Consider the following 23,054-nt stretch of genomic DNA (forward strand, 5'->3'; position numbering starts at 1 on the left):
CTAAATACATGTAGGAAAATAAAATTCTGGACTTACGCAAAATTACTGGCCACACCACCATATCAGTTGACTGAATGCAAAAAATACGTCACACGATGGGTTTCTCTCTGAATTTCTTCATATTTGAAGTCCATCAATCTAAAAATAGATGCAGATCATCTCACAAAAAGCAACATCGCATCAACTTAATTGCCTGAGAAAATGAATCTCAGTAACCAGTCCTCTACTCGACAGAGAGGTTATTTTTGTGTGTGTCCTGATAAGTATATATGTACCCGCCGTGTGACAGCTCTATCAGTCGCAGGTTTATAAAAGAAATCCCTTAAAAGCAGTCCTCACGAGGGAAATTAAGGATAAATGCCCGAATGCACCCGCCGAGTTAAATATCTGCACAAATTTTAATTGTATACCAAAATGTATACCAAAAAGTTCATTCATCCGTGCAACAAGACACCTGAAGAAAACTTATGTAAACTCTCTGTCATTTTTAAGTCAGGTTGTAGAAAATTAAATATTTTCCGTAAAATTTGTCACTAGGATGAGTTACATGTAGGTAATGATTCTTTTTTTTTTTTTAGCTTTGGTGGCCTGCCTGCAAATTTATAAATTACTGGAAACGTTTGTGTTGGAAAAGCGGCATCCGGCACCAGCCAATAAACTTCTTTTAATTTTTTTTAACATGAAAACTTCATTTAGATAATTAACTTAAAGGAAGCACAACTAGATAGATTTCAAGATTAATCCGCTGGGGGGAAATATGTTGGTTTTAAAGGTCTATAAAATATATAATTTGTTGATTCATTACTGAAGTAAAATTGATCAAATACAAACAACACACTCAGGTTAAAAAACCTGTAAATATATATAAATACCGGTATATATTTTTTTTTATTACTTCAATGAATGAAAAGGCCAAACAAATCAAACAAGAGGCCCAAGAGCCATATCGCTCTCCTGAACATTTTTGCTAGGAAAAAGCAGAAACCAGTTGTTTTTAACAAATTTATTGAAAAGTTAAAATATTTTTTCCTATTTAAAACTTTGATAGTCCATTGTGGTCAAACCCTCACCCTCTGCAGTACCTGAGAATGTTGTGACATTCGTTTCATCTATCCTGGCCTAGTGGTTCTTGAAGAGAAGGTTTTTTAAAAAAATGCAAGTAACTTTTCACTATGCTCTATATAAACATGACCAACCATGGATTTTCTTTCTGAGAAAATTTTATAAAAAGGTTACATTAAGAAATAGACAGCAAATACACATGCTGTTTGATACAATTTGTGTAAAACAGCTACAGTGTATATTAAAATTGTATTTCTGGGAAGAAAATATATATTTTTCTAGCATGAAGAAAACTTTCTCTCTTTAAAAAACAAACGTTGTCAGCTATATATTTACAATCCAGCTGAATTTCTCAATATACACTTTCCTCAGAAATGTTGCACTTTATCACAACATTGATCAATATCATTTTATCACAATATTAATCTAACCATCTTTAACCAGATCCGATTTTTCCTATTTTAAACTTTCATTCTTTGTTTCCTTTTGTGAATTGATAGCATTTCGATTGGCTCCATTCAACCGCCTGAGAATTTAACCTCAAAGATAATTCTGGCTTCATGTCAACTATACAACAATCATAAGACGGCAATTTATATTCGTTGCAGAAAATCTCTTTTTTACAGCATAAACGTTTTTCCATTTTTCAATTATCATCGCGCCGCCTGCTTTCAAATCTCGCGAGACTTCTTTCGAAAACTCTTCATTAGGTTAGTTAATGGCGGTCGATATTTCATCTTATTCAGTTTTGTTGTTTTATCACCAAAGCAGGTTTGTAATGTGTCACTCCTGAGACTAGAGAATATTGATATCGATATTAACATATCTCTACAGACCTACAATTACCAAGCCCCTCATCCTCCGGAGAGCGATTCTAAGTGTGTGCATAGTTTTCTACTTTTACCCCCTCCAAAATACAAGTATTACACAAGACAATAGATGCTTAGGATAATGGACTCGAAAAGCTTTCCAAGAAGCAAAAAACATATTGGTGCACTTGGGTTTGATGTGTCTGCACCAAGAAAGTACTCTGAAAATTCAACGAAAGAGAAAGAACTTGCACGAATGGGAAGCCACCAAATCGTTGGCAAATTCATTAATATCTTTATAATATAACATGCAAAAACTGGAAACAACTTCGGAAAACTCTAACTTCTTAATTATTACTCGTACACAAGACTACATATTTAAGGCGTTGTTTCTTGCTTGGCTTTGACTTGTGCTTGGGAACCTATTTTACAGCTATATTGTTTATGATCATTAATTTTTTATTACACTGTAGCAACATGCAGTTACATATTTTTATAAGAGGCAAACCCCCATCTTAATTGGTACAATGTAAATAAGAATACATGTACTATATTTTATATACGAGATATTTTGTTATTATATACAGTAGAAAAAAAATTATTTACCAGTTAATATTGGGAGGGTCTCAGTATGTAGCTTATGAACAACTCACGCTGGTAAAAAAAATGGTTAACATTCAGAATATATCTTTTATCATCTACCTTTTCATATTTGCCTGACGAGAACGCGTTACAATTCTGATACATCATGAACTAAGAGTAAGTTTACACAAGAACTATAAACAGCTGGAAGTGGATAATCAGCGCAAGGCAACAAATAGATAAGATTCTACTGTAATCTTTACAAATTCTCTACATTGGGAAGGGGAGAAAAAGATGCTGTACTTAACTTAATATGTTTTTTCTCCTTCCAACTCACAAAGAAAATACAGAGCGAAAACTTTTCTTTCTGTCTTCACATTCCACACTTTCTGTTAGCTAGAGGGGTATTGTCGAGGAATTTTTTTCTTATTTTTGTAGGAACAGGACAAGCCAAATGCTTTATTAATACCGGTACTGCTTTTTTGCCAATAATTAAGAGAGACAAAGTAGTATCATTAGGTATGATGCAAATACTTGGGGACGTAATGCTCAAAAAAGTAGCCTAATTAGTGCTAAGATCACGAGCAGCATCAGTGCATGTGCAGCACGTGTTTCTACAAGGTATCTACCGACTTTTGGCAATGCACAACATGCACGAATACTTATACTGTTAATTACATATATATAAACACACAGTATATAAACAACTTAAGCTTTTGTATGACATATTTATCATTTATTTCTTCACTGTAATTTATAGCGACATTAATTTTTCAAGACCTTGGGATGATATCCGTGACATTGACCGTAATTAAAACTTCAGTACAAGGTGTCGTGGCGGCCTCTATCGAGTAAAACTGTTAATTTTATTTCTTACAAAGAGATACCTGCGTACGAAAATATATTTTTCATAAAGCTCATTTACATTTATATAAATGAAAAGATAAAACCTTGACATATTTGTAAGAATTTCTTTCCTATTTGTCTTGAGAAGAGAACTGGACCTGTCTTGAACGGTCATGGACCATAAATTAAATCTTTATTATCACAAACTTTTATAATACTAACACTCTAGCCCGTCAGTTCTTTAATCATCTCTGATATTCTTATACATTTTCATAAAAACTAATGTGATTTAAATTACTAAGTTTGTAAAAAAAAAAAAAAAAAAAAAAAAAAAAAAAAAGACCAAAAGCTACACATGTATCTATAAGTTCTTGAAGAAAAAGTGCTACTTCATTCAAGTGCACTTTTCAAAATAAACTGGTATACATGCATAAATGTAAATACCTGATATATTTTCAGGATATAAAATTTTGCAGCGAAAGAATTTCAACGTTTACGTGTACTGGTAAGTTAACGCTACCCCCTTATATGGTTTGACACCCCTCGGAAATCTGGTGCTCACCAAATCACCCGAAAGAGTCGACACATAGATGTAGTACACGCTTTTAAGCTTATTATGACAAGAAAAGCATCTTACTGTGAATGCTTTTAATTTCTCGCCCTGCTGTGCCGAAATTGCATGCAACCTTTCCATCTTTTTATTTCCCGGAAAAAATACCCTTTACCACTGTTTACTATTCTTCGAACTAAGACGATGAAACTTTGCAGATGAAATTAACGATATATTTTTGCAGCCAGAAACAATAAATTGCAACAAGGCATGAACAAATAAGTTTTCCGCCCCATAAACAAGTCATAAATTGAGAACATACGTACCCGCGCCTCACGCCATCGTGAATATAAACAGTAAATCCTACATTGTATTCATAAGGTGGAATAGGAAACAAGAAACAACTTCAGCATCTGAAGAGGCGCCATACAAAACTGAACTCTGATCCAGCAATTGTTTTGTGCTAATGGGTTTTGTCTTAAAACCAACAACAGTAAATCTCGTGCATCAAGCGCTATCTCTCGACAGTTGTCCAATTGATAAGTATCTCCATTTACTTATCATCACATTTGCTGTATACACACACGCGCGTAAAGTAACATTTCGACACCACTTCTATTTGGATTACTGGCACGTGAAGGGGGGAAATTGTCAAAATTCTGCTAGAGGCCCCTCTTTTCTATCTATACACAGGGCCTGACTGATGTATTGAAGCAGCACTTGCTTTTCTCCGAAGTTCTTATCGATTATTTTCTAACGCTTGTCAGCATCGCCAGAGATCAGAGAAAATTAGAAATTTGAGAGCGTCGCCGGCGACCCAAGAATCTTCATGAACTTGGTATTGAACACGGACCGAGTTAATTAATCTGCTATGTCAGTGGCAGTTGAGCCATTTTAAATAAAATGATTGTACTTTCACGAGTACGGACTAGTTCATGATGAAATATCCAAGTTTGGACGTATTTTAGATCGGATTTGTCTATTCAAAAAGCGACTCTACGTAAACTATTTTTGCTCACAATTAAATAAGAATTTACATTTTTCCCAACTTTACACAATTAGCTGAACAACATTTTATTTGCTTTTTTTATATCTTTTTCCATTGTCTAATTTTAACTCAGTTTTAATTTACTTGAACTACATGTACCACAACTTTTATTAGAAGTCATGGCGCAAGAATTTTATTGATAGATAATATATTACTGTACATCTATATCTAAAAATTTTATGACTTCCTTTCAAAAGTAGATATCTTCAATTTCATTTATTCCATGATATGATTGTATGCCTTAATTTGTAGCAATTCATTTTTATTAACAGAAAAGAGTTTTTTTTTTCTTTTGTATTTCCAAGGTAAAGAGTTTGTTCATTCATCTGAATTAATTATTTATAAAAATTGGCGGAACATTTGACAATAATTTTGATTACTAAAAAGCAGCTATCCATTGCATTTATTTCTAGGTGCATGAATTATTAATGCTACATTCTTATAATTTCCTAATCAGTTATGATCTACATTTATTTGCAAACGAGATGTACGTATTTCAACAACCCTTCGAAAAAGTTTCAAATGACACTTAATTTAACGAACAAAACGTTTAGTGCAAAAAGATGGGATAATTTAATTTGCACCACATCAACACAATGTTAAATTCCCATACCATCACAAGTTTGCATATTTTTATTTCGAGAGCTCGTCAAGCATCGAGTGTAGTCATTGGATCCGCCTCCCAGGGGAATTCATGATGCAAATTTTAGTATTGGATTATCGCCTCAGCACGTGTTAATGTTATATTATAATTGGCAATAGGCACCATGTACATTTCGTATGTTGATTTCATTGCATGATAACATATCGGTGTGAATTACTGCCTCCGTACCTTCGGGTTTTATCACACTGTTAATGTATTTCCAATATTCTTTCCTTCGCTGTACCATGACTGCATTATCGCTTTTAATTCAATTTCAATGTGCAAGAATTCTCGAATTATCCACCATCTTTGCATTTTTTGTGTGATTTCCAGATTTTCCAACAATATATCATTTTCACGTTATCGGTAAAAAATGTTTTAATTTATAAACATACGCCCATAAACGAGTTTACCAGTTAGCAGAAATGCATATTTATTGAGAAATAGTTGATGCGCACATTTCATACCTGATTTCACGACACGACAATTAATAATTTGAAGTAATAAATAAACTTAGCATGCATGGATACAACCCTTACATTGAAGATATATAAAGATGTAGACTTATATTAATTTTATTTCAATTTATTTCAAATGGGCAAAATTGTTTGCTGTGTGAAAGGGCAACAAAAAACGGGGCGAAAATAACCCTGTATACAGTATGCATGTAACTCACGACCCATGGAAGTTAATGTAAATACAACGTTAGGCTAGAGTACGTACATTGAAGGAATCACTGTCTAGTTAGTATAGTATGCCGGGGCATCAACAATAGTGGGAAACATGGGATAATTTGCATAACGGGCGAAGCCCGTTATGCATAAATTATCCCATGTTTCCCACTATTGTTGATGTCAGCCCGTTATGCAAATTATCCCATGTTTCCCACTATTGTTGATGTCCCTGGCATACTATATTTAGTAGACAGTGATTTCTTATATTTCCATTTAATTGTGAAATGAAATTGTAGATTTAGACTCTAATTATACATGTAGACATAGATTTAAATTACACGAGGATTCCTCGCCCACTGACGTCAAACGTTGTACAACGACAGCCGCACAAGATTTCCATGCATGTTTGGTCTCCTTAGCGTCAGACTCAGAGACAGATGCACACGAGATTTGTATGCATATTAGGCCTCCTTATCTCCTGACCTATTGACCTGTCTAATTTACATTACGGTAGAATTATCAAGAAATTAACTCCGCTAACTTTCAAAGAGATATCACAGAGAGAAAAATTAGAAATGGAAATATTTACATATACTCTATATTTACATTATACATGTAAACTACTTTATTCTCTATTGAGAAGTTGATGGCTCGTTTTGAGTATTAAAATGAGCCATCAACTTAATAGAGAAGAGTAACTACTTTTGCCCGTGATACAACTTGAAACTTACTTATTTATGAAATACCTTAATTCATCCCTTGTATGTCCATATTCCGAACACAATAATGACAGATGGAGAAAAGAGACTTCTAAATCTCACCATCTCTTCCACAAAAATGACACGGAACTTGTGTTTTTAAGGTTAAACTGGCTATGACATGGTTTTAAATAAAAATTGGTCGAAATGTGATATTTTGTTATGCGGGATGTTTTATTCGCTTTAATTAATATCAACAAGCTGACTGTGCGGGACTGAATTTAAATGCCTTTTGTGTGTAACTTATATCCAATTTAAACATGTACCAACATTTTAATCCTGATAAAAGGTAACTTTGAAGTTTTTTTATGGACTTCTCAAAAAGGAATCTTTCTTTTTCACACGGTGTTTTAAATCGGTATACTAAATCACGTGACCCCCGTCCATCTGAGTAGTTTGCTATCCTTTTATTACATGATCAAAACCCCTCATCATGCAGAAAAAAATCCTATTTTGACTATAAGTCGCACACCTGCTTATAACATGGATTTGAGGTTAATTATTTTTGAATGATCAGTCAAATTAATACTTATGATACGTGAACTTTATTACATATTTTGAGTAGTTTACAGCGTTAGTCAATCGGATCTTTACCAAGTTATCGGTCTTCCTTATAGCATCAAGTCCATAACTGATTACCAGTGTACTAATTAATATTATAAAAAAGACCTTGTTCAACTGATCCAGTGAATATCAAATCCCTTAGTCATTTTCAGCAATCGGAATGATAGCCTACCCGAAAATGTCCTAAATGTTGCGATTAAGTGGAGCTTAAAATTTTATTAGCATATTGACAAATAAAATCTCAAAATCAATTGATGTTTTCTTCAAACCTGGTTACCCCGACCTCGGAGTGACCTCCCCTGACATTTTTATTGTAAGAAATTAATTAGGAGATTCAGGGAGACGCAACGAATGTTTACCAATTTATAAACTTTTTTGGTTTGAATCCCGTAAATTCATATTAGATTGTGGCGTAAGTAAGACAATTTCTCAAAGCTTAAGCATTACGTGTTATTAGTTGTTTATCACGAAAAGGCTTATTAATAACGTGATTGACCGAGATATAGGAAGCACTCAGATTTGCAGTCCCGAAAGACGTCGCGCAATCAGACCGTAAACTGAATCAAGTTTGTCTAAGGTCCCACATCCTCGGCTGGACATAGGGCACCTGACATTGTGTGGGGAATGAACCAAATATCCTCCTTTTTTGAGTGATTCGGACTGGTGACGCATGCGTCAGATGATCGGATCTATCGAAAACGGAAAACTTTTTAAAAACGTTTATGAAGCATTGCATTTACATAATGGACTAACTTTTGGGATTTACATTTACTTGTGTTTGTGAAACACTGATGCCCCCGTATGGCAACATAGCGATGGTTAAGCTTTCTCAAATGCAGATCAAATATGTTGGTACCTAAAGTAAGGCCTTTTCACAAGAAATACAAATGTGAAATATAAAACTCTAGCTCCACCTGTTCAAGGGTTATGACCAAGGTTGACATTTTTAAAAGTAGGACAAACTCCGGGGTCAAAGGATCAAGGTTGCTGGTTTCTAAAGAAAGGCCTTGTCTCAAACGTTACATATGGGAAGTATGTAAGCGCTGGCCTTTATCTTTCAAAAGTTATGACCGAGGTTAAAGTTTGTAAAAAGTAGGTCAGACTCCAAGGTCAAAGGGTCAGAATTATTGATATCCAATAAAAGGATTACATAGTTGAAGTTTCTTATGAAAGCCGTTAAAAGGTTATGACCAAGGTTAAAGTTTTTTCGTAAGTACGGAAATCTCCAAGGTCAAAAGGTCAAAATTGTTGGTTTTAAATGAAAGGTCTTGTCATAAAGAATTGATATTTGTAATAAGTGGAGCTCAAAATTTTATTAGCAGATTGACAAACAAGATCTCGATGTTTTCTTCAAATTCCTAGTATAAACCGTTTAAAAATTAGGACCAAAGTAAAAGTTTGAAATTATTGTGTAAAAATGAGTCAAACTCCAAGGTCAAGGTCAAAGAAACAAGGTTCTTGATATCAAATGAAAGGTCTTGTCAAAAACTACATGTATATACATTTGTACTCCCGAAACTTCGTTTACGGGGGCATAAAAAAATGAAAATACAGTATCGAGAAAATACTGTATTTCCTTTTCTTGTTTCACAGAATCCAGCAACGTCTAATCAGCACGAACGGTCATGATTTGAACATTTTAGAATCTACCGCAGGACACTTCCACAAAAGTTTATCATTTCTAGCCAAGTGGTTATTGAGAAGATTTTTAAAAGATTTTACCTATATATATTTCCATGTAAAAATTGGATTCCCTATGTGCATGTGTATTGAATCAATATGTGATTCTTTTAATACACAAATCAACATTATTTTGCAGAAAAGAATTTCGATAAATAGCTTGCCATGCATTGGTGTCACTACATGAACAAATATACCCGCCATCATTAATCCCAAGGGATCACTTCCGGGGAGGCTAAAAGACCATCTCAAAAGCGTCAAAAGTAAACAAAGAATCGTGTTCTACAGCCCGGAGAGGCGAATTGATTTTCTGTAATGCAAATATTAGGAAAATCCACTCAAATGATATAATGTGACACTTTATTCGATCTGTAAATACTCCCATGCACAATACTTAATTACATTTAGTGTTTAAAACCTGCTATAAAAGACATCCCCAATATCGGATTTAGGGGTAGTGTTATAGTGATTTAGCATTAATATATTGGCACGAGCCGTTTTTTGTGTATCTTTGTTGCATACAATGTACGCGTATAACCTACGGGTTTGAATGTTTGAATTACATAAACCAAATTAGCAATTAGCTTATACTGACAAAAATTACATTTGGTTGTTACCTAACAAAGGTCGTTTGCAACAGACTATCGAAAATCAATTTATACCACTGTACTACAATGAATCATTGAAATTCAGTCTCTAATTTCAGGTATTGTGTATATAGAAACACTCATTATTGTATAATTTAAAAAAAAATCATTGCAAATAATTTTTAAGGGGTGGGGCTCTCTAAAAACTTGTGAAGTTTATCTCAAGTGACCAATAAGTCCTTGTTATATATTTCTGCGATCAAAACCCATTGAAATATTTGAACTGAAGGGCTAAATGCACCACTAGTGTACAAAACAGGGGGAACGAGAGGGGAAACTAAAAAAAAACAAACTCCCACAAGATCCATAGATTACTTTTAGCCAAATTGCCAGAAAAAGTCAATATCCTGCAAGTTATGACCACCGAAATGGATTAGATATCGCTAGTAGTAGAGAAACGAGATAAAATGGCTTATACGTCCTCTAGTCCGAAACATGACGCAAAATAAAAAGGAAAATGGTTAATCAATGTAATATAATTACACGTCTTCTTCTAGAGAAAGGTTCTTTTTTCTCTTATCATAAATAGAGCACTGTAGTAAGAATATATAAATTAGTAGATCAGTAATCATACTAATACTATGAATACAGACACCGTGTTGGAAATAGTCGAAGAACAGGATTTTCTTAATTTTCTATTACATAATATATTTCACATCTTCCTTTTACTAATCAATCAATCATTTATTTGAATCTCTTCACCATTTTACAATAGCGTACAGAGACTACAAAAAAACACATAGGTGATGTTATATACAACAATAGGTCTAGAAAGGCATGCGTGAATAAGAAACAAAACCAAAAAAAAAAAAATTGTAGGTTACTATAAATGTGAAGTATGGGAATTTAGGCCGGGGAGCATATTTTATTTATTTTCTTTACAAAGGAGCACAATTTTCTTAGAAAGCAGTGTTTATTGTTATTCATAATGTTTTTGAAACTCGGGATAGTTTAATTTTTTCTTTATACCGCAACAGTTTAATGAGAGAATTTTTAATTCATTCCTTTTCTGCGCGCAGTTTCTCACGTTTGGTACATGTTCACACTCCCCGGAGAGTCCCTAGTGTTTTTCTGGGGTGGAGTTGATTCTCCTGCGTTTGTTCGACGAACTGCCGTATCTGCTAGGGGTGCGTTGTGGGTGATTCGGTGTCTCAGCTGGTCCTGAGTCCTCTGGGTCATATGGCCTTCCGTTCACGTATAATATGTCCCTGACCAGTTTCACAGTTTCACCCTTGCGTCGTAGCTCCTTCATAATGGGATAGAGGCTTTTCCTTGCTTGCTCGATCTCGTCCGGAAATTGGCGATTTATTTGGAAGGGTTTCCCTTTCAATTTGTTTGCACATTGGAGTACGTAGTCGAGGTCACGTTGATAAATGAACTTTGCGACAATTGGTCGATTTCTTTTGTTGTTTTTCTGCCCAAATCTATGTACAACAGTGAATTCAATGTCATAATCAATTTCAAGCTCTTCAGCTAAAAAACCTCGTAATGTCTCCTCTGTGTTCTCTGGTACATTCTCGTGGATACCTGAGAAAATCAAGTTATATTTCATGGATCTGCATCTGAGATCGAGTATTTGATCCGTTAGCTCTTCATTTTTTTCGATTAACTCCTCAATTTCTTTCTCTCTGTTAGACGCATAGTGTACAACTTTCGCCTCCATAGCGTCTAGCTTTATTTTCATATTTTGAAATTCATTTTCTGATTTGTCCACTTGCTCTTTTATCCCGTCAAAAACATTACTTATTCCCTGTAAGCTTTCATGAAACTCTGCGTTTGTTTGGTTTATAGAACTTATTTCTCTTTCAATGGAATTTACTCTGTGAGAAAGCCTCACCATTTCTTCACACATTTCGTCGATTTTCTTATTTCTTGTATCGATAATTGAGCTCATTTTGTTAAGCCGATCGTCTAAGGAGACACCCATATTTCTCACAAGCTCATATAATTTCTCTAAAGTAATTTCCTTTTCTTTCGAATCTTCACTTTCATAAAGTACGGCCCTAGCCTCTCCTAATATACTCACAGTTTTTGCTTCGGTCGACATTGTTGTTTACTAGTAGGAATGTTTGCTATAAATAGACGCTCCTGACTTGTAGAACGATCAGCCCTATCGAACACGTACACTTCTTTATTATCTTTGTTTACAGTAATTCACGTTACATTTTTTACCAAACAGGAGTCAGTGTGATCTATTAATACTATAAATGCGATTAGAATACCTCTTTTCTTCGTTCTCTTGTCACAATACGCTAATTTAGCTCATAATTTCTCTCTTCTTTTTTAGTCCACCTTTCACGTTCACGCATGCGCTCTTTACAGAATGTTTCATAAAATATATGATGAGTTTTGAATCGAAAATATGACGAATACAAGATAAAGATACATTTTTTCATCATTGTAATGCATAGATTCATTACTAAAATGTTCAACACTGGCCTAACTCTCAAACTTAATTCATTAAACAAACCAGCAATATCAAACTCATATATCACTGATGTGACGTAATATTCCAAGCATTCAGAGAAAAGTAAATATATTACACTAGTACTATTCCTTTATGCACTGTCTATACAAGGTCATATAATTGATTACAAGTATGTTTGTTCAATAATTCAAACTCAGCTATTCTGTCACAGAATCGACTCTTGACAGATGTCATTGTAAACATAACTTGATCTACACGACTTAAAATTCAAGCATTTTAGATAAAAAGAAATATCAAAGCAGAAAACGAATCTATGATACTCTCTCTTTCTCTCTTGTTAAAAAATGTTCCAATCATATATTATTAAACACATGAACCAAGCATATACTTACACAATAACGAAAGCAGCAAACTTCCATGCTGAATTTTACCCGTCTGAGATCCATGTTATGACGCAACAATGCTAAAATGATTCAATCATCAATTGAACCTATTATATAATGTTATTTCTTTGCTATACGATTTTTGTGTTCTAATAAAAATCACAAATGAAATGACTTCGCCTCACCCGAAAAAAAAACTTCTTGCTAAAACAACGAGCGCTTAAATTATTTATCCAGGGCCTAAAGTGCTTTAGTGTATAACTGAATCAATAGAATCAGCTTGTAAGGGATCCAGATATCGTACATTATGTTTAAAACGAAAACCATCGATTATTTTTCCACGTGCTACATAGCTTTTACTTTTTCTTTCGGCGATACAGCTTAAACGCGAGTTTAATTGGAATATTAAGATCGCATATTCGTCAAATTGCCATTGATTTGAAACAATGTTGCAGATAAATCTTGTGCAGTTAATGAATGTTATTTGACATTGTGCAAATATTTTGTTTTCACAGTAAGGTCTTTTAAGATTGTGGATGGTTAACTATAAAGTTAATCAAATAGACTACCTGTACCATATGTTTGCCTATATTTTGCAAATGTATATATTAACATTTCATTTGTTTTAAAAATAACTACTAGACTAAGTATTTATACAAGGTAAAGCATTCCGGGAAAAATTATACGAAACGATCGTTATTCTATTTTTTTCTAGATAATTGACCTTATATAGTCAGTCAATTTTTTCTTAGGTTGCATAGTATTCACAAAAAACCATTATCATTCACTTTTGTTGTTGTTTATTTCTTTTTTAGCTTATAAACCCAACCATTATAAACACAGTCCACGTTAAATAATAATATTTTTACTTTTTTAGTAAAATTTTTCCTTCAATTGGTTCTAAACAAACGATTAATAGAACGGAAATAGAACAGAAAATAGCCCATGATTTTTATAGTGCGGAAAATTTAAATTAATATTATTTGTATAATCAAACATCTAAAAATAAACATCATAAATTTGTTATGATGTCACATTAATTAAAAAGTTGCACAACTTCGATCGATCTATCTACCCGGTACCTAATACTCAAACAAAATTCTTATAAGTCGCACAGTGGTTAGAGCGTCTGCTCTAGAGTCGCGAAGTAAGAAGCTGATCCTTCGGATGACACTGTATAAACCGAGGTCCCGTGTCGCAGTAGGTGCTGGCACGAAAAAGATCCTTGCGTGCTAAATAGCCCTGAGTGCAAAGTAAAGGACAAAAATTTGCAGCTCTCCACCGGCAAGTTGTGGCGTATTCATATGAGTGAAAAATTCTCGATAGGGACTTTAAACAATATACAATCTATCAATCAATCATTATTTTTAAGGGAGAAATAAATCCACAATTAACCAATTGTCATTTCATGCAAAAGGCGAATTGCTATTCAAAACCTACATTGAATGATACACACAATCAGATACAATGACTTTTGTCAAAGCATTCAGTAACACTTTTGCATACCCCCATCTCCTACTTCGATTTCCCCATGTTTATCAGGAATGGCGACTCATTTAATGAAATCATGATATTAATGCCCCCCTTCGAAGATGAATGAAATGAAATTTAGTATACAGATATATCAGATGACTATCTAGGTCAAGTTCTGTTTTGGATACGATCGCGCCATTTTTGACAGAGTTATGCCCCTTGGACTTAAAAATTCCAATTTGTGTGTGTGTGTGGGGGGGGGGGGCATAAGTGTTTTACAAAACACCTCTTGTTTTCATTTCAGTTTCATCGTTTACGTAAGCTACATGTATGACTTTACCTTTATTATATAAATTCTTTACTGTATTAAATATATATACATGCAACATTATACAGAAGCACAAAATAACTAAGGTATCGTACACGTCGTTTCAAGTAAACATAAAGCATTGTTTTATTATGATACCACGGCACATTGTAACATGACATCAACCTACATGTATACCAACAAAAAAAAAGAACCGACACTACTTCTAAATACTCCAAACAAAGGTAACATTTTTTAATCTGTCAATTGCTTTCTTTTAAAAAAAAAGGAGACAACTTGCTAATAAAAAGATAATGCCATCAAAGTAGAAGAGTAGCTTCCTCTGGATTTTGAATCTAAAAATCAAAAGATCGAATATAATTTCAGATCATGTTTGCCGGATATAAAAACATCAAAATGATTTAGAGCCAGACGATTCTGTCCAATACTTAAACTACAGCAGGAAAGCACGGAAATGAAATTAGCCTATGCATTCTTTTGAAGTGGGAAAAATTCCTCGAGGAACATTGGTCTATGAAACAAATTTCTCTCCATTGGAAATGAGACTAAACTAAATCGCAAATCTTATCAAACAATAGACAAAGTTCATGTCGTTAATCGACTGAATCAGATAAAGTACGAAACCAAAAACTGTATCCAATCCCGGGGGGATTTGTATTAGAATTACATAAAAATATCGACAACTGAAAAATGCAGCGAACTTTTTTCGGTGTTCAATAGAAATTAAATTTCCGATTCATTTCGTCAAAGAGTGTATGGCGGTTAGAGCATGCTTTGCAAAGAACGTCAGTTTTATGAATGCTGACTGACGTTTTTCATACCAATTGTTAGTCCATGATTTATACACTGAATTGACGACGGAGTTTTCCGTTATTTCCCGATCATGACAACGAGCACACGGCGGGTGTGACCGGTCAGCAGGGGATGCTCACTCCTCCGTGGCACCTGATCCCACCTCTGATGTTTCGGAGGTCCGTGTTTGCTCTGCTCTTATTTTGTATATTGTTTAATGGACTTTGAGATTGAATACTGTTCGTTATCTCCATATCCTTCTTTTATGAATGATATTTCTGCTTGATAGTTAAAACTGATTTTAAATCTTTTGAAAATATTAAAAGTATACATATTTGGGTTAAATATTAGCAATCTTTTTCTTCTTTTATTTTACAAATCTTTTGCTTTAAAAAGTATGCGGAAGGATTTTTTAAGTTCGTTTTACTTATATATTTTTGGTACCATGGTTACAAAATAGATAAGTAATTTCACTTTAAAAAATACATTTGTATCTCATTTACCGCGGGTGAAAAAAAAACAGAAAGGGAGACGGAGATGGGTAATAATCTATTTCTAACGCAGACCAAAATTATTGCCATAAATGACTGTTCAGAACAAAAACCTCCAAGTGTCAATGTTTAATCAATTTCATGCCTTGGTACATGCTAATCTCGCCTAAACAGATGTAAGAATTCCACATTTTTATGCGTTGCCGTTTTTAATAATTAAAAACTTATCCTTACCAGGGGAGAATTAGTCAGGCGCGCGTGCAGGCGAGATAAGCACGTCGATAGATACAAATTGATTCTCTCTGCCGAGGGAGAGACAGAGAAAACAAAATAAATGCTAATTATAATCCTTCTGGTAGAAATTTATTATTGTTTCCAATAACTGTTTCTTTCAACTTGCGAAACTGAAGCAGACGTTATCGCAGTTTGCATGACTACAAGAAATTCCTTCGAAATCGCCGTTTTTTCCTATCTTTATCTAATCAAGATAATTATTTTTATGCAAGGAAAACGTAATTTGCTTTCATTTGTTTCTTCTATTTTCTTAATTACCTTTTTCACTTGAATACATAACGAATTTTCCTTTACATAAAAACACGCAAGGGACTTCCTTTTTGCATTTGTGTTTGTACAATAAGTGAACTTAATGAAGCGAGGTTACAGAATATCTTTGATTTGCTGGCGATTTTATGATGTCAATATTTGGTCAAAATCTTACAACTGAATTAGCCCAAATAGTCTAGAATCTTTACTGCGGCTTATTATCTGATGACGTCACCTTAATTTCCACTTTTTTCTTGATCTTTGCTGAATCGTGAATAATTGATGGGAATTTTACACTTAGCCCAGGTTGTACAATTAGCGAGTTTGTTGCAGAAAATCAGACTCTGAAATATTTATGTATTGGTATAGATTTTGGGAAACATTTTCTAGGCATCCTCTATACGTTAAAGCAATATGAGCTGCATTTTTGAAAATTTTATTTTGCTATCAAAATATACTATTTTGATAAATATGTATGTATTTTAAACTTTTCTGATGAACTAGACTAAAATAAAGCATTAAATTATTTCACAAGAAAAACTTCTATACAATCGAATATACAGTCATACACAAAATCATTTTTGCAAGGACGACAATAATGTAAGTTATATTTAGAGTACGAGTTTTCTACTGTATCAGAGATACAGGGCGGGGCTTAAGGCGAGAGCGACAGCTCGAGCCGGGCCCCGCCCTGTATCTCTGATACAGTAGAAAACTCGTACTCTAAATGACTTGTGACACGACCCCTAAATGAAGTTTGTGTTTTAAAATGCTCCCTCGATAGAACAAACCAATCAGATTACGGTATTTCACTGTTCAGCCAATCAGATTACTTCATTGTTGAATATATAAAAAAAAGTTGAGAGAGCGCGCTAAAACTGTAGCATTGCGATGGAACATGTGGACGCTTTTGGAGAATTTGAGCTGGGCAGCGATTTTGATTTATTAGACTTGCCGTGTTTAGATGAATTCCTAATCAACGAAATCGATGATATAACATTATCTCAAGTTTGTGAGACGATAGAATTCGAAAACGCGGCATATATGAAGGATTGATGGACCTCTCCCTATCCCCTGTGCCTGGCAATGACAATAGCTCGTTGATGGAAATTGAAAACAAAGACATTGTTTTGAGTGAAAGTCGGTTTGCTCAACCGGTGAGTGATATTGATATTAAGAATCTGATAAAAGACCAAGAAAATGTAAATACGAAAAACAACACCAAATGGGCCATGAACCTATTTGAGAAATGGCGGGCCAGTCGAGGAGCGGACATTCCCGAGCTTAACCACATGACTGCAGAACAGATGAATTTCTGGTTAGCACGATTCGTAATGGAAGCCCGTAAGAAAGATGGTACAGAATACCCACCCCGATCAATCTACTTGAGTTTGTGCGGACTGTTGCGATTTTTGAAGGACAACGGAGTACACGACAAGAATTTCCTCGATGAGTCTAACGGAGAATTTGTAGAATTCCGGAAATTAGTTGACGCAAGGATGAAATCCCTTATCGACAAAGGACTGGGGTGTGATATAAAGCAGGCGGACCCTATTCTCACCCAAGATGAGGAAATCCTGTGGCAAAAGAGCGTGTTTGGAAGGGAAACCTCAGAGCAGTTGCAACATACCGTATTTTTTTATGCGTGTAAACTCTGGATTACGAGGATACGATGAACACCACAGTTTACAGTGCGCAGTTCAAAATCGGAGAGGACGGTGCTGGACGATACATCCAGTTCGCTGGGAGGGCCACAAAAATCTATAAAGGCGGCTTAGGACATCTGAATGTGCAGTCAAAAAACTTGAAGCACCATTCTCCCCCTGGTAAGTACATGTACTGTATTTATTTACTGTATGTGTATTTGTATTTGAGACGTAATTAATTTTGGTCGAGATGAATACAAATTACATTAATTGATATAATATAGGCCTAGTGTAATATTTATAGTTGTAACTGTTAGTTGACCCCCCCCCCCCCTTTTACACCCAAACATTCAAAGAAATGTACATACTGTAGTTAACTTCCTTTTATTTATTGAAGGTGATCGCTGTATGGTTGACTACTTTGAGCTGTATTTACAGTCCCTGGGGAATACGGGTGCATTCTACAGACGGCCATTACCTCCCACAGACGAAATTCAGATACGTTTCGGTCAACAATTGGTTGGAGTAAACAAGCTGAAATCATTTATGAAAACAATCGCTGAAAAGGGTGGACTGAAGGGAAATTTTAGTAACCATAGTGGTAAACGTACTTGCGCCATGCAGTTGTACATGAGTGGAATTTCTGAGCAAGAAATTATGCGACGCACGGGGCATAGGTCCGAGAAAAGTGTAAGAAAGTACAAGCGAAGTAGTGAAGAGATTGATGTTGCAGTGTCGAAAGTTTTGGATCCCCCCCAGAATAAGTCCGTATGTGTAAAATCTGAAAATGATGTTGAGCCCCCAAGAAAGAAGGTGAAATGTGAAAGTTCCTCAGGCTCAGAGGAATATCGTTCCGGTTTGAGGGAATTCCGTGTTCTGGAAGATCTTACCAATTCAAACAATAAGGCAGTTTTTGCTAATTGTAGTTTTAATTTTAGCATTGGCAATTAAGCAGACTTTTACAGTGTAATTTTTTTTATATTGTAAAAAAAATGTTTGAAAAATTGATGTCGTTTCAGATTCTGTTTAAAAAAACTTTGAAAAATTGATGCTGCTTCAGATTTGTTAAAAAAAAAAAAACTGAAAAAATTGATGTTGCTTCAGATTATTTTGAATTTCATGCCAGATAGCTGCATTAAACATTTTAAAATTTACACAGGTCTCTTTCTTTGAAATTTACTTGAGATGTTGGCGGTGATCCAAATATTGTTCGTGCTGTATCAGGGATATTTTGCAGATACAGTACACTTTTGTCCTCATTTGCATAAAACACGCCCCTCAAAAGTGTACTGTATCACAGTTACAGCACAGTCAATTTCTATACAAAAACACCAAAGTCGTGTCACAATGTTGATTCAATCAAAGCTTACAAACAGTCCTTACATCGCAAATATGAATAACAGAAGTTTATAAACATACTTTTTTCTGTCATTGGAATAGTTATTTACAATTTTGCAACAAAAAAATCTGACATCAAAGTTGCAGCTCATATTGCTTTAAGCTGAATAGTCCTTTCCTAACATAGAATGTTTATTTCAATTTTTCATGTTTTTATTTTTAATAAAGTATCATACTGAATATACAAATTTCTTCAACCTTTTTATGTAATTTGGGAAACAATATTTTTTAAAAAAAAAAAACCGTTAAGTACTTTTTCAAACAAAGGTCTTAAGTTCACAGTTTTACATGAACGTGCAAGGCATACTAAATCATATTTAATTGTGCTTCTGTTATTCAATAAATGGACTTATAATCTGATAAATAGTAATGCCATTTACTTCACTCATTTTAAAACTTTCTAAAGTGTACTTGAAGAAAACCCCGAAATAAGGAGAAAAAAAGTTTTATTCTTGTCTGACCTGGTTCGCGTTTTGATTGTTTAATGGGATCTTTTTTCAGTTTCTCATTAAGAAATGTAAAAAGATAAAAAAGGGTTTACATTAAATGTGAAATTAACCTAGAATATCTAGCGAAAAAATAAGTGTCACATAAAAAGGAAGGAACTTCCTTATTGCTTTAAAATGTTTTAATAAAAATTCATGTCATATAGTTCCCTGTTAGGGTTTAAAACTGCCTCTGACTGCCTTTCTAAAAGCAATTTGAAGAATTAAACTAAAAATAATAAAAATTGATTAATTTACCTTGATTAAGTGGTGAAGATAAAAGAAATGAAATAATTCCCCTTTTCTCGATAGGTTTGCTTCAGGCTCCGACCCTCAGTCCGAATTTTTAAATCCGTAATCCCGTGCCCCCGATCTATGTTCTAATCCTGCTACTGTTCAAACCACTTGGTCCCAGAATTTACACACTGGAAAAAATGTTAATATATTTGTATTTATAACAATCACAAGTTCACAGAGCAACACATACCACGTGTAAACTTAAGAAAAAATATATACACTGTTGGGAAATTTCGATTTTTACTCTTCCGTTTATTGGCTATACGTTGCAATAATTATCAGACCTATTGGCACAGGAGTAAATGATTACTAAAGCTCGTCCGATTAAATCATACTTAACTACTAAGAACGAGGGTATTACGGTTAAAGCGATCAACATCTTATGCACCGCCTCTTTAATCGATATTTTGCCGATACACTTACGGAGGGGTATATCGATTCCATGTCAAACACGAACAGCTGTTTCCAAGTTAAGATTTTCTGCTTAAAAAATCAGATTGCAAATATTTATCCCTTGTTATTGACAGGAATTCATTGATACCCATATTTTTGTCACCAGATGGTCTCGCTAATATACCAACACGACTATAGAAAAAAGTCAAGGTCTTCAATGATGTCTCCTAATAAACATTCTCGTGAATAAATGTATATCTTTAAAAAAATAATCCTTTACAAATATTTTGGACAATGTATACTCTTAAAGACATACATTTTTAAGGGCGGTGCGATCGCACTTTAATTTCCTTTTGACGCCCTATTGCAAGTTATCTTCTGAATATACTTGAAACATACTTTTTTTTTGAGAAAATTAACATTATCCAAGCTCAAAGTCCTTGAAACAATACAAATTTGGAGCAGAGCAAACACGGACCTCCAAAACACCAGAGGTGGGATCAGGTGCCATGGAGGAGTGAACATCCCCTGCCGATCGGTCACGCTCGCTGTGTGCCCCTAGTCATGGTCGGAAAATAACGGAAAAATCCGCCGACAATTTAGTATGTAAATATATATAAAGTATGAAAAAGTCAGTCAGTTTAGTAAACTCTAGTACTTGCAAGATTTATATAATGAGCATTCGGGACTGATTATAACTTTAAAAATTATATGCGCAGTTCAGACATGCAGGTATTAAAAATTTCCATTTCCTGTAAATTTGCTAGAGAGGGAGATAAAACTATATGCATCCGGTTCAGGTCCGGAAATCAGGTTCCTTCACTGTTACGCATTTTATTATTACAAAGTACAGAGACACTTAGACAGAGAAAAAGGTTATTCTGGATAATGTTTAACTGGCAGTTTCCATACATTAAAGACTAATTATGTGGGTAACTTTTTTTTCATTTTTCTCAAGAATGATAATTTATAATGTATAAAATTGATACTGAAAAACAAAGAAGTCCAAAAGATTAATAAAGTCTTGTAATCCCTCAGAATTCAATCTTATTCTTTATTGATTTCCTGGAAATTGAATTCGACGCATCAAACAAAACGATAAACTTTGCCTGTTTATTGCGTGGAAAGCCTTTGATACGGTGTCGAAATGAATTCTCGTAACTTGATTTACAGGAAGCCGTAGTTTGCGATGCCGGGAAATCTATTTGATTTCTGTCTATATTTCTCTTCTCCCGTGTAATAAACCCATCTTGAGTCGGACTCTTATTCTTTAGGGGCCTGATCATTTTATTTCCCTTCCTTTTTTTCAGACATTAATTATTGCTCACTTCTGACCTCGATGTAAAATCTCAAACTGGACGATTGAATTTTGTCCGGAAATTGCTTTTTGTTGTAAAATACGAGTGCCTCTCATATTTGGTATCGAGTAGCGGCTGAATACACCTGCAGCGTTTGGGTCTGACGTTGATAGTAGACTATTGGTTTTGACAGCGGGTTCTTCTAGAGAGTTTAACGTACACGAGGATTTTACCGGATATTAACGAGTTCTGACTGGGATTATATTATCGAAACTACCGATATTTGTCGATCAACGGGCGAACTTGAACTTCATGGATAAGATTTGTTGTAGATTCTGTCTATCACAGCATTAAAACAACGATCAAGTTATAATAACTGATCTTTTATGTACCAAAAGCCATTCCTTTTTATGTTAAGCGTCCACATACGGATTGCTTTTGAGGTTTTGCTTGTTGTTGAACGTCCCTCTCGAGAATTTTCTCTCACATGGAGACGCCACCCATTGTAAGTGGAAAGCTGCAAATTTTGGCCTTAACTTGGCACTCAGGGACATTGAGCAATGGGTGATCTATTTTCGTGCCAGTACAGCTACTGCAACACGTGTCCGGGAACTTCGATTTATACAATCTCATCCGAAGGACCGGTCTCAACGTCCCACAGTTAGATTCGAACCCGCGACGCAAGAATCAACTCCTTACTCGCGACTCTTGAGCAAACATTTATCACTGCTCCACGCGGGCGACTTTTTGACGTTTTTAAATTAAAATACAAAAAATGTAAAACAAATTAAAATCAACAAAACAAAATCTTTGAAATGCAATTCAATCTCGTTGGATTAGTACCGAGCTTTTTTTAAGCATTGTAATTTTGTTTCAATAAACTAGTAGTTTATTTACTACGATTAAAATGCAAGAATTCTCAAATGATGACGAGAAATTCTAGTATTGTGCTTAAAATGCTCTGTTTTTTCCCTTTTAGTTTGTGTTTATTAATCGAATAGAAAGATAGGTTTTCATATTAAGATATTGTATGCTAATCAAAAAACAAAAAAAAAAAGAAGATGCTCAGAATGGCCTGAGGAGTGGTTCTTTGGCAACCGATTCATAATTTCCAATGACTGGAGTCTGGAGAGAGATCCTTCGGATGAGGCTGTATAAAGAAACTTAGACCGTGTGTCGTAGTTTATTAGTGCATTCCACACTTCTCAAATGCCAAAGGTCTTAATCTGCAGTCCA

At 34.5% G+C, this 23,054-nt stretch overlaps 1 protein-coding gene and 1 pseudogene across 5 annotated transcripts in view; one reads left to right on the forward strand and one right to left on the reverse strand.

Annotated features, from left to right (window-relative positions):
- The window catches only part of LOC134275183 (uncharacterized), a 29,459-nt gene extending 9,196 nt beyond the window's left edge, over positions 1 to 20,263 (reverse strand). Inside the window, exons 1-2 of one of the 5 annotated variants that reach the window (XM_062757439.1) lie at positions 6,961 to 6,984; positions 37 to 138 (exon numbers count right to left, since the gene is read on the reverse strand). In XM_062757439.1, coding sequence (XP_062613423.1) covers positions 37 to 61 — 25 coding nt within the window. In that variant the 5' untranslated portion in view covers positions 62 to 138; positions 6,961 to 6,984. Of the gene's footprint in view, positions 1 to 36; positions 139 to 275; positions 796 to 4,175; positions 4,531 to 6,960; positions 6,985 to 12,683; positions 12,890 to 20,088 lie in introns of those variants that run through there. The other 4 variants (XM_062757438.1, XM_062757436.1, XM_062757437.1 and 1 more) reach the window with 4 other exon arrangements.
- Positions 16,972 to 18,982, forward strand: LOC134275176 (uncharacterized; annotated as a pseudogene).
- Positions 20,264 to 23,054: the final 2,791 nt, after the last annotated feature.

Source organism: Saccostrea cucullata, unplaced genomic scaffold (genome assembly GCF_032062105.1).
Source record: "Saccostrea cucullata isolate Sc308-1 unplaced genomic scaffold, CSIRO_AGI_Scuc_v1 ctg189, whole genome shotgun sequence".
Taxonomy (NCBI): domain Eukaryota; kingdom Metazoa; phylum Mollusca; class Bivalvia; order Ostreida; family Ostreidae; genus Saccostrea; species Saccostrea cuccullata.